Raw genomic sequence first — 16865 nt, 5'->3', positions numbered from 1 at the left:
TATAGTTTATGTAAAAAATTTATGGGAATATATAAAAAAGCTTGTTTTTTCAGAGTTTTTTTTAATAATGTTTCACAACTTTTCCCGATGTTCACCGATTTTGTTTATTTTCAACACGAAACTGATAAATATATTAGAGGAATTTCGTCAATTTTTGTTGCTTTATTTTATATATACAGACAGACGGATAAAGCAAAATTGACACAAAATTTCACATGGTCCAGGAATATATATACTTTTTTGGGTCTTAAATGACAAACTTATATATAACCTCTATCACCACTAATGGTGGTAGAGGAAATAAAAACGCAACATTTTTAGAAAGTAAAGTTTGTCTGATTTCGAAAAAACTTTTCGGTTTTTCATTATATGTATGTATATTTCAGAAATATTTACATTCACATATACAAATGAATTTAGGTAGAAAAAAACAAACACTTTAAGTGTATGTGTGTATATAAATACATACAAACATACATATAGTTTTAAAACTACAAAGTAGTCGTGTAGATAAATACATTAGTATGTAAGTGTAAGGATTCATATCTGTTGAAAAAGTTTAATTTGCAATTATCCAGATCATGTCACATGAAAAGTGCCCAGGTTTTTTTATTGAAATTACAACTTTTATCCTTTTTATTTACTTACACATTTACGTTCGCACTATATGTATATATGTTTAAACAAATATTTAGGTGTAAGAGAATGTGTTAGTTTTCAAGTACTATATACACTGTTTTATTTGAAAAGTAATCATATTACAGAAGCGTGTTCATGGAATAAGAGTTACTTCTAATTTAAAATCACTTTTACGCTTTAAGTGTTGATAGACATTGAAATTTCAGGAAATATGCAAAATGTAATGTTATCTTTTGAAATTGACAATACGCAATACTGACTGTCTGTAATAAGATGATGTGTCGATGCTTGGATTCGAAAAAAGGCTTGGTTTACAAAAACACATTTCATGTGCCTTTATCCATCTAGTATTAGGCTTTTTTCAATGGACATCCTTATTCAGTTTTATTATGAAACTTTAAATTTAAATCAATATTTTCACAAAAAAACTACTCAGTTTTTGTTACTGTTTTCATACAAAATTTTAAATATTAAGTCTGTTCGTTTACAATTTTTTTAAGTTTTCTGTTTTTGTACACAAAAAAGGTAAAATTTAGTACTCTCATTGAAATAAAATATTTTTATCGAATGAAAAGTAGTAAAACAAAATTTTTTCTGCTCTGATTTGGGTGGAAAAATATTTCATACAATTTGTTTTAAATTTTCAATATAATGACAATGAAACAAAATTTATTTGAATTTCGTTCATTTACTTTTTATATTTTACAGAATATTTTTTTATTTTTACCTTGTTTTACTACTTTTACTAGAAATTTATTCAAACAAACCTATTGTTTTACATTTTTCTTTCTGAATACGGCCAATGTTTTTATACCCTACACCACAATAGTGAGGAGGGTATTATGTGTTTGTGCTGATGTTTGTAACACTCAAAAACATTGGAACTACATCCATCTTAAAGTATTCCAATATGCTTAAAACCATTTTAGCTGTTGTCATTTAGCATTTATTATGCATGTCAACGATAGCTTTTAAAAATGTACTCTGAGCTGCAAAAAAGGGTACATTGATTTTTTTGACCTTCGTTGCATTACAATTAAACTAACTATTTGAAAATTGAAAGAAAGCGTTCAATTTTCTCTCTCTTTATACCCTACACCACTTTATTGGGGAGGGTATATTGGGTTTGTGCTGATGTTTGTAACGCACAATAATATTGGTCCTTAAAGTTTACCAATCGGCTCAGAATCATTTTCTGAGTCGATTTAGCTATGTCCGTCCATCTGTCCCTTGCAATCAAACTACAATTTTGAAGATAATTCAATGAAATTTGGTTAATGATCTATTGTCCCATGAACGAACCCTATTGAAAATGGTTAAGATCGGTCCATTACTTCACCTAGCCCCCATACAACTGTACCCCCGAATAGGGCTCGTAAACATTGTAATCGAAATACAGGTCGCATTTTTGTATATAATTTAATGAAATTTGCCACATGATCTTCTATTATACCGTAGACGAAGCCTAGTGAAAACGATTAACATCGGTCCATCACCTAGCCCCCATACAACTGAACCCCCGAATAGAGCTTGTAAACCTTGTAATCAAACTACAGGTTTGATACAGGCACATGATCTTTTATGTACTGTAGACGAAGCCTATTGAAAATAGTTAACATCGGTCCATTATTTTACCTAGGCCCCATAGAACTGAACCCAACAAATGGGCTTTTAAGTTCATAATTATGTATCTCGACAAAAAGCTGCAAAACCAAGTTCTATACTAGTCTTGATGACCCTGATGAACTTTATTAAAAGGCCTCATTTCACCCCAGCCTCTCAAAAAGCCCTCATAAAAATTTTACTTAAATATCCACAGTTTTATTAAACAGTAAATGGCTAAAGTATATCTGAGGCAAGGTACAATTCAACTTAAATGCTTTATTATGAAAACTAAATCACATTTTATTCATATACAGGTGTAGGGTATTTAACTTCTTACTTGTTTTGATTTGGGGTGTTTTGTTCAGTTGTGATTTACAGGTATGTTACCTTTTTTAAGGAATTAAGTTTAAATTAGTTATTTATAATCTTGCTTTAATCGCGATCGTTTAAAATTTATAGCAAAAAATATTTTTGTAATATGTCTAAATAAACATATACATACATACATACATACATACATACATACATACATACATACATACATACATACATACATACATACATACATACATACTCTCAAAATCGTGCTTAAATTCCATATTAAAGGAACAACTTTAATGTAAATTGGATCAATTATAAACAGAAGTAAAAATACAGTAAAAAATCATCAGGTATCAATGTTAATGTCAGCGCTGTTCGCCGAGCATTAAATGCTAATGAATTACATGGTCGTGGTCCTCGTAGAAAGCCCCTTTTATCAAAAGTTAACCAAAAGCGACGCCTAGATTTTGCTAAAAAGTACTATTTTCACTGATGAAAGTTGTTTGAAGTATTTGGTAAGAATAAAAACGTAAAAATTTTTAGGAGCAAAAATATGGAATTTGCCGAGCAAAATATTGTGTCCATTGTAAAACAGGCGGCTCTCTTAAAATTGATTAACTTTACTAGGAAACTAGGGAACAATTTTCACCTTTTTTATAATTCATGTGAACATAATAGGATTGTAATAGTGTAAAAATTACCTTATTGACTAGGTGCATGGGTATGCAAATACTGGGTTTAAGCTTTTCTTATAGTTGTATAGTTATAGTAGATATCTGATGAGCTTCAAATGAAAAGGGTTAATTATAATTACTAGGGTTAGTAATTATAATTATAAGGTTGAGGTTGTAAGAACAAATGAATTAATGGTATCGTTGCTATTGGTTCTTTTGGCATCAAGATCTTACATTTTCAAAAAAATGAATTGTAAGGATTAAGTTTTCTTTATCGTTATAAATTCAATTTATTTCATAGATATTCTAAAGATGATATGCGATATAACACAACAGCTTGGTGCTTGTTTCGCATCACAATTAACAATGGATAGAGAAAAATACTTATATTGATATTAAATATAAATAAAAAAATCAATTAATTATAATTTGAGTTTCCCAATTTGTTTGGACACCATGTATTCAATAAAGTTCGCCATGCACCTGAACATACAACGTGCATATAACACCGTACAACAAATTGGGAAAAATTGTTGCACACATGAGCAAGACCATATTCGTTGGAAACTACATACTTGATATAGTTAAACTACATTTTTGGTTTTTTATTTTCTGATCGTTTCTTCCTTTAAAAGGACTTTAAAATTTGAAAAGAAGAGTAAGTATAATTATATTTAGCTTAAATTTGGTTTGGTCTAGTAGGTCAATATAGGTATCGATTGAAAGAGAAGAATAACAGTATTTTTATAAATAAAATAGTTTTAAAATGTTAGAATAAAAAAACTAAAAAAATGTCCTTTAAAAGTTTAATCCTTTAATATCCTTATTTTCTATAGTCAGTTTTTTTAGAAAAAAATATATGTTATATTTACAAATATGGAGTTACAGACTTCCAAATTTCATGTCTCTATCTTTATTCGTTCTTTGTAAAAAAAAAAATTAAAAGTTAAGATGTATTCAAATGAAAAAAAATTTGTTGAGAATATTTTGTTTAATTTAATTTATTATTTATACCAATTACCTACCCCCATTTCAGACAAAATATCTACGAATTTAACATAACCGGTGGTTGAGATAACAGGCCTTAGTGATGAAAACATGCATGTTCCGGATTCTAAAATTTACTTCAGGATAATATGATAAGCGCAATATTATTAATATAAATTATAATATAATTAATATAAACATTAATATCACGGTGAATAGTTACATAAAAAACGTTTATATATGTAGACATAAATCTTTCCTCTTAATTTTATAATATACATATTAAAGGCCTACACAAGACAACAATAATGCGACAATTTGTTAAAAAATTTCGTGTGCTTATGATAGCGCACATTTGTTTAACAAATTGTCGCATTATTGTTGTCTTGTGCAGGCCTTTAATCTCTATTTAACTCTAGCCCACTTTCAGAAAATTAGTTTTTTTAATATATCGCAATTGAAATAAAATTCAACATAAATATTTTATTTCCAATGGTATAGAATTTAAAATAACTATAGAATTCGGAATAATCGGGTTAAAATAAAAAGGAAAATATACTCTCCCAAAAGGCAGTTTTAACATGAAAGGATAAAAAATGCAAGATATCCTTAATCGATTTTTATCCTTTCATATTCTTTAAAGTTTCCACTTTTTTAACTTTTTATCACAGAGATAAAGAAACTCGGTTCCACAATATCTATCTAAAAATACTGCAATTGTCCTCTTTAGTTTGATACCCATATTGTTATAACAGGGTGGCTAAAAATATTTTATAAAAATTTTTGAAAACTGTATGTACCTCAAATTTTAAAGTCCTTTAAAAAGGACAAACGATCAGAAAATGAAAAACTGAGTACGCAGTTATACTATAGAAATTATGTACTTTCGTATGTATATGGTTTGGTTCGTGTGTGAAAAATGGTGTTGAACGGTGTAATCAAAGGAACAATACAAAGCAATATCTGTATTAAGCTTTTCTAAAGGGTAAAATCGACTGTTTCAAATGATGTTCTGGCTGTATGCGATTTTTAAATTATTTATTAGTTCTTAACATAAAATCAATCGATATTGGGAAAACAAGACGATGTTTAAACATTTGGCCTTTTTGGCGACAAAACAAAAAGCCACTATAATATAAATGACTTTGCTGGAGCATCCATAACAAAACAACGTACAAAGTGTAGGCTCTTTTTGTAAAGCGATAAACCATCATTACCAAAATCAAATGTTATATGAGGTAATTTTCAATAATTTCTTTCGCAAAAATCTTTCAGAAATCTTTCGAAGAAACTTTCAGAATCAAAATAAATGTAACTATCATTATTGATTAAATCAATTCAATTTCATCAACACGATAGTGAATATTTTCAATTTTTTTGTTTAATTTTTATAATTTTTGGAGCTTCTGTTTTTAGCTAATCTGTTGCTAATTTGTTTGTCTGGCATTGCCTTATATTTTAATCTGTAACCTTTTAAATATAATTCACGTACTCATTTTATTGAATAATTTAATTATAAATAACCGGAATTTACTTTTAAAGTAAAACTTTATTATGGACTTAGTTTAGTGATTAGTCGCCCAACTATATTCCGTAGAAGATCATTAAACATAAAAAATTATTATAATTAAAGCATTATATAATTTCAATTTCCTTGACCGAAAATCGACTTTATAAATATCACGCAAATACAAATACTTATACATTTAATTTTATAAACTCATTTTAGGCCATACAAAATGTTTTGCTAACTCTTCTAAAAGAGTCTTTTCTGAGCCCCATTTCTATCAGTTTCGACTCATTTTTGAATCGTTTTTGAGTCATTTTTAAGTGTAAGTTTAGCTATTTCATTACAAACAAAGACAATTACATAGGAAACAATTTTAGATCTTCCAAATGCATGAAATATAACCACTCAGTTTACTTATTAATCATCCAACAATCTTGCCAATGCTAGCTGGGTTGTTACAAACACTATACAGGAATAAATTTTTGATCTTCCAACAGCATGAAAAGTAATTATAAAATTAATTTGTAAGCAAGCATATTTCGATCATCTAAATCAGGGGTGCCCAAAAGTTTCTTACGGAAGAGTAAATACCAATACATTTAAAGAAAAACATATTTTTATTTAAGACTTTTTGTTGCAAAAACCAACAAATTCATACAAGTAACAAGAAAAAAAAACATTTCACATACGTACACGGCAAAAAATATGATTTGCATTTTTTGTTAAAATGAAATAATTTTCCCTTTTGTTTTGCAAATATATTTTTTAATGAATAGAAAAAAGTGTTTAAAAAGTTTTCAATTATATGGGAGTAGATTGTGAGTTATTTTACAATAATTTTTTATGCGAATAATGTAAGTTTGAAATTTAACACTAACACAAATTTTTTCCAAGTGCTTTTTAAAACAATTTTTTTTACGATAAACAAAAACAAAATCTACGTCTCCTCAATGTTTACCAGCAATGAATACGAAAGTGTTGTTGTTTTACTTTTGCTTGTATACTGTAAAGAACAACAACAACGTATTGCTAGTGCTAAGCGCATATAAGTGTCCAGAAAACACGCTGCCTATAGCTAAGTGCATTTACAAAAACAAAAGAGTACCAAGCGCATAGGGCTTGGGCACCCTTGATCTAAATGATTTGTTTATGTTTCCTATACATTTTCTTATATTTTTTTTCATCACCAAATATCCCGTTACAAACAAAAACAATAACATAAAACAAAATTTTTGATCTTCCTACTGCTTAAAAAATCATACCAAACCAAATTTGAAAATCATTTAAACACTAGGATGATAAATTTATGATTTCTATTCATGTTGTTATTGTTTTTCAAATAATCAGTTTTTAATCATATATCGGGAACATTTTCGAATAATTTTTATCACTTTTTCGTCAAACAGGAGACAGTTTACAGATAAATCATCAAACAATCTTCCAACTGCAACGGATGTGTGTTAGTTTTTCCCAGTCCATTTTTTAATTTTTGATCACATTAGAGTCATTTATGACTCTTTTGCACGATTAAAATAATATGCACTTTTTTTCTGTATAATACTTTCGTTAGAAGGAAATTGTACCGTAGCTGTTACTCTTCTATAAGAGTAGTTTTAGGAGCACTTCTTATGATCCGTTCACACTCATTTTTTATACCCACCATATTGATTTTGTCATTCCGTGTGTAACACATCGAAATATTACTCTAAGACCCCATAAAGTATATATATTCTGGGACCTCGTAAGATTATTTTAACGCTCATTACTTGTTTCAAAATACGAGTACAGCGATGAAATTATACAGAAATATGTTTTATATTAGGCAATATCTCTCTACCAAATTTTATGTGGATCGGTCCCTACCCCACATAAAAAGTCCCCCATAACATTTCTTTAATGCTCATTACTGGCTTAAAAATAGGATTCTAGCAATGAAATTACACAGAAGTAAGATTTATACAAGTCAAAATTTAACAAATTTTATGTGGATAGGTCCATAATTGACCCTACTCCCCATTTAAGGTCCCCTTCAGAAAACGACTTTAACGTTAGCGCAGAAATTTGACAAAAAACCAAAACCTTTCCACCAAATTTTATGTGGTTCGGTCTATAAAAATACGCTCATTAAAATACGAGTATAGCGATGAAATTTCATAGAAGTTAGTTTTTCACAAGCCAAAATCTCTTTACCAAATTGTATGTGGAACAGTCCTTAATTGACCCTACCCCCAACATAAGGTCCCTATTAGAAAAATACTAGTTTAAAAATACGAGTATAATAATAAAATTCGACTCAATTAAGTTCCTTGCTAGTCAAAAACTCTTAACTTAATTTTATGTGGATCGAGCCTTAATTGACCTACCCTCATATAATATCCCGATCAAAAAAATTAATTACTGTGCTAAAAAACGAGTAAAGCGATGAAATTCGATATAAACATGACCTGCAGGAACCAAGATCGTTCTACAATCTATAATTGACGCTACCCCCATATAAGGCCCCTTCACAAAATAAAAGTACGGGCTTAAAATACTAGTAGATTTATGAAATTTGACATAAACTAGTTTCGTGTAAGCTAATATCTCTATATCTTCTATAGGAACCGAAATCTCATTATCAATTTTTATGAGGATCAGTCCATAATAACACCACCCCATATAAATTCCGCCCCAGAAAATGACGCGAAAAATACGAATACCGCAATGCAATTCGACATAAAACAATTTTGATTTAAAATCTCTCTACCCTATTTTATGACTATTATGAGAATTGGTCCATATATGTATGTATAAATAACCCTACTCTGTCAATAGTAAAACCCTCATTAATGGACCTCTTTCAAATGTTACCCTGATGTTCTCATTAATATCGATATATAATAATAAAATATTCAAAATATCAAAGTTCATTTATATGGCAGTGATTTGATGGTGGGTATAAAAGATTCGACATAGCCGAATATAACACTCTTACTTGTTAATATTGAGTTGAATTACTTTCCAAGCACAAAATATTACTACACAATAAATTTATACACATCATATTTCAATCTTGATAATTTATTTATATTTCGTTACTGTTTATTGAAGAATTTACGAAAGTAAAATAGCAAATTCATCAGATTTTAATTTGATGCTCTTAAAGTTTTGATGACTTAAAAAAAATAATATAAAGATTATATTTTAACAACTGAAAGTGGATTTACATAGAAAGAATCTTTAATTTTTCTACTTTTGCAACGTTTAAAAATCAATTATGAATGTTCTATCCAATTTCTGAGATAAAGTTTTTATGGGGTCTAGAGTCAAATAATGCCCTAATCGATTACATTTTTTCGATTTGCATTTAATTTAGGAATTTAGTTTAGAAATTCGGAAAACAACAACAATCAGGACAAAATTAAAATTAATGTCAAACAAAACGTTTTGTTTACAAAACAAAAGAATTTATTTAATTCTTAACATTTTGAGTTATTAATTTTAAATCAATTAAAATATAAGATCATATAGTAAATTAATATCAAAAATTTTATAAATTAAATATTAGTATATGCTATCAAAATGCCTTTTAGATTACACTTGAAAACGCTTAAAATGCTTTTGAAATGATAATATCTGATTCCTGTGTAATTTCACCCGCTGAGTTCAAAAATTGTATTTTGATTAATTTGTCAAAACCGGAACAATATTTATAGAGTTGTTTAACAACATGGTAATCTATACAAAATTATCTATTATTACAGTAAAATCATTATGGGAGAATAACTTGGCTGTCCTGCAGCGAAGTTGAAAATTTTACCTTTCTTTGTCTTATCCTTATGCTTGCATTACATATTTCATGAGTTTATACAAATAAGAAACAAAAGTTTCATTCCAAACGAAATATTTCATTGTCAATGTTAAACAGTTTTCTCAATTTTTGGTCAACAATTTTTTCTGTTTCTACGTTTTTAGCAAAAGTTTTCAAACTAATAAATTCATCAATAGGATACCAGTACATTTGCGTACTGATTTAAGGATTGTGAATAATACAGTACAATTGAAAAAAAGTTAAAGGTAATGCCTTTAAAAGCAATACGCCTGGAAATCCTCTTTGAAGGCTTTATGAAATAATAAACCGATTTTTGAGTTTTCAAAAAATAAGACATAAAGTAATAAACATTACATTTTTTATGTTTTAAAAAAAGATAAAAGAAGTTAAAATTGTTTTAATAACATTTCAGACTACATATGTACATATAAAAAATTAAATAATTTCATAACTTTTTTATATTTTAAGGTTCGACATATCCTAGCAAATGGATCATTGTATTTTCCTCCATTTGAAGCGGATGAATTTCGGCAAGATGTTCATTGGTCAGTATATCGGTGCGTAGCAATGAATGCCGTCGGTTCCATTGTATCGCGTGATGTAGTCGTGAAAGCTGGTACGTATTGAACAAGACTTTCTTTTGTATTTTGAATATGTACGTAAATAATATGTAATTCTTTTCATATATGTATGTATATGTCTATGTTTGAGTAAAAAGCATTAAAAAAAATACAATTATTCATTTCTTTTAATTTTGAATATGCCTTCTTTATTGAAATTTATATTCCCTCCTTATCAGTGGTTAATCAACGTTATGAACCGGAAGTACAAAATCCTGGTGGGTTTATTGGCAGTAACGTCTTAATCAAATGCAATATACCATCCTTTGTGAAAGAATACGTAACGGTCACATCATGGCTACAAGAGCCCAACTTTAATATTTATCCATCACTGGAAGGAGGTAAGATTTCGCATATTCGACCTATTGTGTCTATCGTCGTTGTATTTTCGTTTTAAGTTTGTATGCTTGCGGATGAGGGGATGTCGTTTTGATACAATAAATAAAATTGCAAAATCAAACATCCGTCTTTATGGGGTTCACATGAGTAACCTTAATTTAATAAATTTTCCAATTTCTTCTTTTTCAATTTGCAAAACTACAACAACAATAATCAAATTCAAAAAAATACAACTAAAAAGATGGTAAAAATCACATGCTACCGACCGGAGAACTACTGGTGTACAACATTACACGCACGGATGCTCTAAAAATTTATCGCTGTCGTACACATCACAAATTGACGCAAGATTCGGTTGTGAGCAGCAATGTGGGCAAAATTCAATTGACCGGTAAGAATGTTCATTTCTTTTTTATTTCATTTTTTTTTGTTTGTATTATTTTGGCCTAAACTTTTAAAGAAAATATGTAGTACGAAACATACACATCTTAACCAGAACATAATTATTTTTTGATTTTCATATCTTCCCCTTTTGCAACCATTTTTTACGTTTAAAATTAAATTCTTTAAAGAAATGCGAGAATTGGTGCCACCGATAATGAATGAAAAAGTTGTAAGCATCACTGCACGAGTGGGCGATCCCGTGGTGGTACCATGTGTGGCATATGCAAATCCTAAGCCGGTGTATCGGTGAGTAAATAGCACTCATACTACTATAACCATATACATACATACATACATACATACATACATACATACATACATACATACATACATACATACATACATACATACATACATACATACATACATACATACATACATGTAGTATGTACGCAAAGATGTTCATACAAGAGAACATACTCATGAATGCATGAATCCATCCATATTTTTACAGAATTTTCAGTCCAAATTTTGCGTTTATGCTTTTTTTTCATTATTCTTCTTTTAATCCTTTCCGTTCGCTGTAATATTTATTAATGAAACGACAAAGTTTGAATGTGTCTGAGTAAATGAAAAATGTGTTGTGCACAAAAAATGAAAGACATGAAATTATTTCTATCTGAGAATATGGAAGTGTAACAGGCAGATAGTAAAAGGCAAAAGCAATTAAAATGTCAGAGTTTGGAAACTGTTTCAGTCGCTGCAATGTGAATTTTTATTTCAGTAAATATTTAAAATATACATTTTTGTTTTAATTCCAATACGTTTTAATCGTTCTTTATGGTGGTTTATAAATATTTTACAATTAAGTCGTTTATACCTATTCAACAAATAGCTATTTTTTTATAATTTTCATAAGCAAATTTAATCAGAAATGTCCATTGAATTTATTTACATAGTTAGCTATTTACAATCTACGTGTGTGAAAAATTTGGATTATTTTTTTACGCATTTAATTTTAATTTATTTTTTAACTCCGAAATTTTTTTAAATTTGAAGAGTATGTGGCAGATTTGAGCTGATTACCATATCGCAAGGTAGGTGTAGGACCAATATTGTTCCGTGTTACAAACATCAGCATAAACGAATAGTACTATCCCCTTTTCTGTTTTTGTTTTTTGTAATTTCTGTTCGAGCCATAGTATAACAAGTAGTCCGACTTTTTGACAGGAGTACCTAACTCTAAGCACGTGTTAGTGAAAAATTACCTAACTCTAAATATGTGTTAGTAACAAAAATGTATTTGTATTGGTGCATTCTAAACACACAGAGTTTTATAAAAAAAAACAATTTTAAATTTATTTCAGTTTTCAATAGCAAAAATTGAAACTCTGTTTGTAAAATAAAATTCAACAACAACAAAAATGAAATCTTAAAAATTAAACAAAAAAAATTTCCAGTTCATGAAAATTAAACATAATTCTAAATCAAATGTGTATTAAAACTATTTTAAAAAATTGCAATTTTTTATGGATAACTGCAATTTTGCGTATGATCCTTAAAAGTGACCAAGCAAGTAAGTTAAACATTTGAGTGTTTTGACAAGTTTAAATTTCTCACAAGAGAGTCGAATTCACACGGCACTCGTAGATGTGAGAGAGTAATTTTCTATATATGAGAGTTGGACTACATGTTATACTTTGGTTCGAGTATTAAAAAATCTCAATTTTTGTTGATTTTGCTCATATCTCCATTATTTGTGGATCGAATTACCTGATTTTAAATAGCGATCTTACGGAAAGAATGTCTAACAGAATTATTGAAGATTTTGATCTCGCCGATACCTGGAGTTCTCTAAAAACTGATATCAACAAACATAACGACAGACGGACATGGCTTAATCGACTTCGATATCTATAAGGATCCAGAATATATATTTTATAGGGTCAGATAATTATATTATAGAAAACACTTATCTCACGAAGGTTCGGTTATAATTACAAACGTAATGACAAACATATATGTATACAACCCTCTCATGAAGGTGAAGGATATAATTAACATGAAATTTGTAACAACTTTTCTTAAGGTAATAACGAATATAGAGACTATAATGACTCTTGGAGCTATTGCCGAATAAAAAGAGGTCATATCGTCTGCATGGTTATAAACGGAAGTTATTTTTTTTTTTTGGAATCTCTGTAGTTATTATGGAAATTTGTCAAATTGTCAAATTACAAGTAACGAATAAACCGAATAATTTCCATCAATTAACCGATTAAGAACTATTTGACTACAATTACTGTATATTTTGAGAAAAAATAATTGAAGAATGTTGACAGAATTGAATTTAAAAAAGTGTAAAATTATAATTTTGTTTATAATATGAAAAATCTTGTAAAAAGCAATAAAAAACATCCAGTTTTGTTTTATTCGATTAGCCGATTAATTTTAAGTTGTGCTTGTAATTTATTTACTTATGTTATTTGAGTCAAATTAGTTTATAGTATCCCTGCAGGAAATGAAGCGATAATTGTCTTAATTCCACTAGTACTAACACTAGAACAGCAGACACTAGTACCAATAGGGTTAGGGTTTATATGAAAAAAATACTAGTACTAGAAGTAGTTGAAGGTCCCCACTTACAGACTGATTTCTATTTGACATGTGTTGAAAAAAAAAATTTTTTTAAATTATTGAAATGTAATATTCAAACGTTTTGTAAGAAAATAAACAATATTTTGAAAAATTTCCTTTCAAATCAGAGGATAAATAGTGAATGGCTGTTTAGGTCCAGTTACGTGCAGCACCCTATGTAAATAAGTCTATTAAGAAAAATTGCAATAAGTTTAATATTTATTTTATCGTAGTGCAAATATTTTTCAAACGAAATGGCGATATCAAAATGGAATACAGATAGAACCGGATTTTTTTTCGAACATTAATTTGGAATTGTAAGGAGATGAATTTATCTATGACATTTTTGTAAATTAAACCTTATAAAAACTGGTTGCATAAATTTTTTAACTGAAACCATATAAGAGGATTACAAAGGAACAAAACTACCAAATATGGGGATTTTTAGTGTACATCAGTACTAGTATCCAAGTGTACTAGTATCAGTCTAGTACTAGTAATTTTTCAAACACACTCAATGTTTAATGGTATAGGAAGGTTTACAGTTGGGAACTAGTACTGGTGATTTTGGTACTATTTAAATACTAGTTTGGTACTAGTTCCATTTCCTGCAGGGATAATACTATAATTTCCTTCCTAATAACTTCCAAAAAAAGAACATAAAAATTACTTCCTGAGTATGACTTCAGATGTAGTGAATTTGGAATCAAATAACAATAAAACATCCCTCCTATGAAAAGCCGGTGTTCAAATCATAACTTCTTCATGTCTTTTTAAGTACTTCCATGGAGTAAATTTCGCAAAGATGAAATGTTTTTGAAACTGCCTAAAATAATTTATAGTTCGACTCAATGTCTGATTTTTTCTTTCCTAACGATAAATTGACAGTTTTTTAACAAAAAATATTTTAACCGGCAGAATAACTACCAATTAAAATATAATTGATGCTTAAGATAATGGCCCTAAGCGATTTAATAAGAATTGAAGAAGTGTCACCATAAATATATAAGTATTAATATAATTGATCTTTTTAAGTAACACAACTACTTCTTGTATCTCATTAGGACCGTGACTTTATGCTCTTTATTTAAATTTTCTAGATGATGCTATATAGCAGTTTTAATTTTACCAATTTAAGAACAAAATTTTTTAAAACAATTGCTGTGTTTTGTTGCTATCATTGAAAGTTAACGCTCAAAGTTAGCAACAAGTCGAACATTACCTGATTCGGCTTTACCTTACAGAAAAATCAGGTAATTTCTAGAAAAGGTTTGTTTTTCTTTTTTTATTTGTGATTAAAATTTTATTTTAACATATTTCATATTTGTATTTTTATTTTTGAATTGGTAGCGTCGTTAACCCATTCGTTCCCACTGTACTCGCTTGGGTGTACATCGATTTTATAATGCTAGAATATCCATATTATTGAGTTTTTTTGTAAAATTTGGTGTACTCGCTTGGGTACAATGGGACTTTCACTTTATGTCCTTTTTTAAGGCTTGTAGGTGCTACTAATTATCATTGTAATAAAATCAATTCACATTTAGATTTTTTAATTATTTTTTTCAAATTTGTATGACAGCAGTGCCAGTAAAGAATACATCACATATTAATTAATTTATTTTAACACAAATATCAGTTCAGTGTCGAAAAAGTGCACTGAATACGGTAATTCACAGAGAATTTCAATACATTTCATAATTAATCTGATGGACAAATTTTCAAAACTAATAGATTCGATTTTTTATGTAAGAAAATACCAAAATATTAAAAAAATAATAATAAAAATTGTTTTTAATTGTTTTTTTATTTATTTGCATTTATACCCATATTGTCATGTTGTACTCATCCGAGTACAGCCTAAAAATCGCATTTCCAAAATTCAAAAATTTTTGGTATTAGTTCTATAACTAGTTCAAGAACACATGATTTTATCCTGAACTCGTTCTAGTTTGGTGTTGAGAGCAATGATTTTTGTTCAAAATTGTCACCTTCGGAACTGGTTCTGAGGAAGCGTTATGGAGTCGAAACTCGTTCTTTGGAACGCTTTTGGAACTAGTTCTTTAATGAATTATTAAGATTAGGAGCAATTTTGAGAAACTGTTGAGATATTTTTACTATTGTACCAATTCTATTTACAAAACTTACATACATATACATATCTTACGTAAAATTTAATATAATTCTTCCGCACCTCTAATATTTTAAAAGTATTTTTTGTAAGGAAGTACGTTACAAGGAGCTAACTTTTTCTTCTCTCGGTACAATTCAATTAGGAATCTCTGTCATATCTTGTAGTTCAGTTGAATGCAAAAATTTACATTTAAACGCGTTTTCTATTTCGATAAAAATTAGTTTACAAATTTTTAACTTTTTGACATTTTTTCACTTGATTCCAAGAAGTTGTTTTGGAACTATTGTTCCATAGAACTTGTTCCTTGAAAACTATTTAGAAGTATTTAAGAACCACAACAATATTCTAAGGAACGGGTTCCAGAAGTAATGCCGACACTACTAGTTCCAAGAATGTTATTTAAGAATCTGAAGTGGTTCTGTTTTCACTCGTTCTAGAACTAGTAGTTTTTAGAACAAGTTCTTAATTTTTTCTGGGAAGATTCATTTTGCAACAAATAATTTTCATTGAAATTCATTGATTTTAAGATCGTTGGGATCTAATGGGTTTAAATTAACTTTAATAATTTTACACGCTAACTCCTAACGTTTATAAATTCAATATTTATATAAAATTGAATTGAAACAAGCAATATTTCATAATAAAAGCAAAAGTGTTTTTATTATTTTGATAAAATTTTTAAGTTTTAAGTTTATAATCAGTGTTAGAAAAACTACGTATGCTGCCAAGAATTATATTATTGCTTTAACTACTGCTCTAAATAATTGTCTGAAGTTGTAGCAGTGGCATTTGTTTTGCTTTATAATCATACGTTTTTAAAACTATTGCTACTTATAAAAAAGTAAATCTCAAATATAGCAGTAGTAATAAATTAGTAGAAGTAGAAATAAGTAGTTATAAATAAAACATAAACTAGAATTGGGGTAGTAGCTTAAAAATATAAATAATTTTATTGCTACTTTTGAAAAGTAGCAATAGAAATCTTTGCTACTAGTTGTTCGTTCTATGGCTACCAAATAATTGAGGTAGCAATAGAATAAAAATTTAAGTAGCAATAGAAAAAGTAAAAAACTTCGAAAACTAAAAATAAACTAACAAATACACATATCCCAACGGGAAAAATGTTCAGTATAGGGGCCTACTAAAGGCATTATTCTATAGACACATGTACATCAAGTCGCATTGAAAAATCGTTTTAATTATA

At 28.5% G+C, this 16865-nt stretch overlaps 1 protein-coding gene across 1 annotated transcript in view; it reads left to right on the top strand.

Moving 5' to 3' along the window:
- The window catches only part of LOC111677204 (Down syndrome cell adhesion molecule-like protein Dscam2), a 94637-nt gene that overhangs the window by 31491 nt on the left and 46281 nt on the right, over positions 1 to 16865 (top strand). Inside the window, 4 exon segments of the mRNA XM_046955451.1 lie at positions 10016 to 10163; positions 10347 to 10508; positions 10748 to 10897; positions 11079 to 11196. Coding sequence (XP_046811407.1) covers positions 10016 to 10163; positions 10347 to 10508; positions 10748 to 10897; positions 11079 to 11196 — 578 coding nt within the window.

This window comes from Lucilia cuprina, chromosome 2 (assembly GCF_022045245.1).
Source record: "Lucilia cuprina isolate Lc7/37 chromosome 2, ASM2204524v1, whole genome shotgun sequence".
Classification (NCBI taxonomy): domain Eukaryota; kingdom Metazoa; phylum Arthropoda; class Insecta; order Diptera; family Calliphoridae; genus Lucilia; species Lucilia cuprina.
The sequence above is the reverse complement of the archived record's forward strand: the minus strand, read 5'-3'. Positions and strand labels throughout refer to the sequence as shown.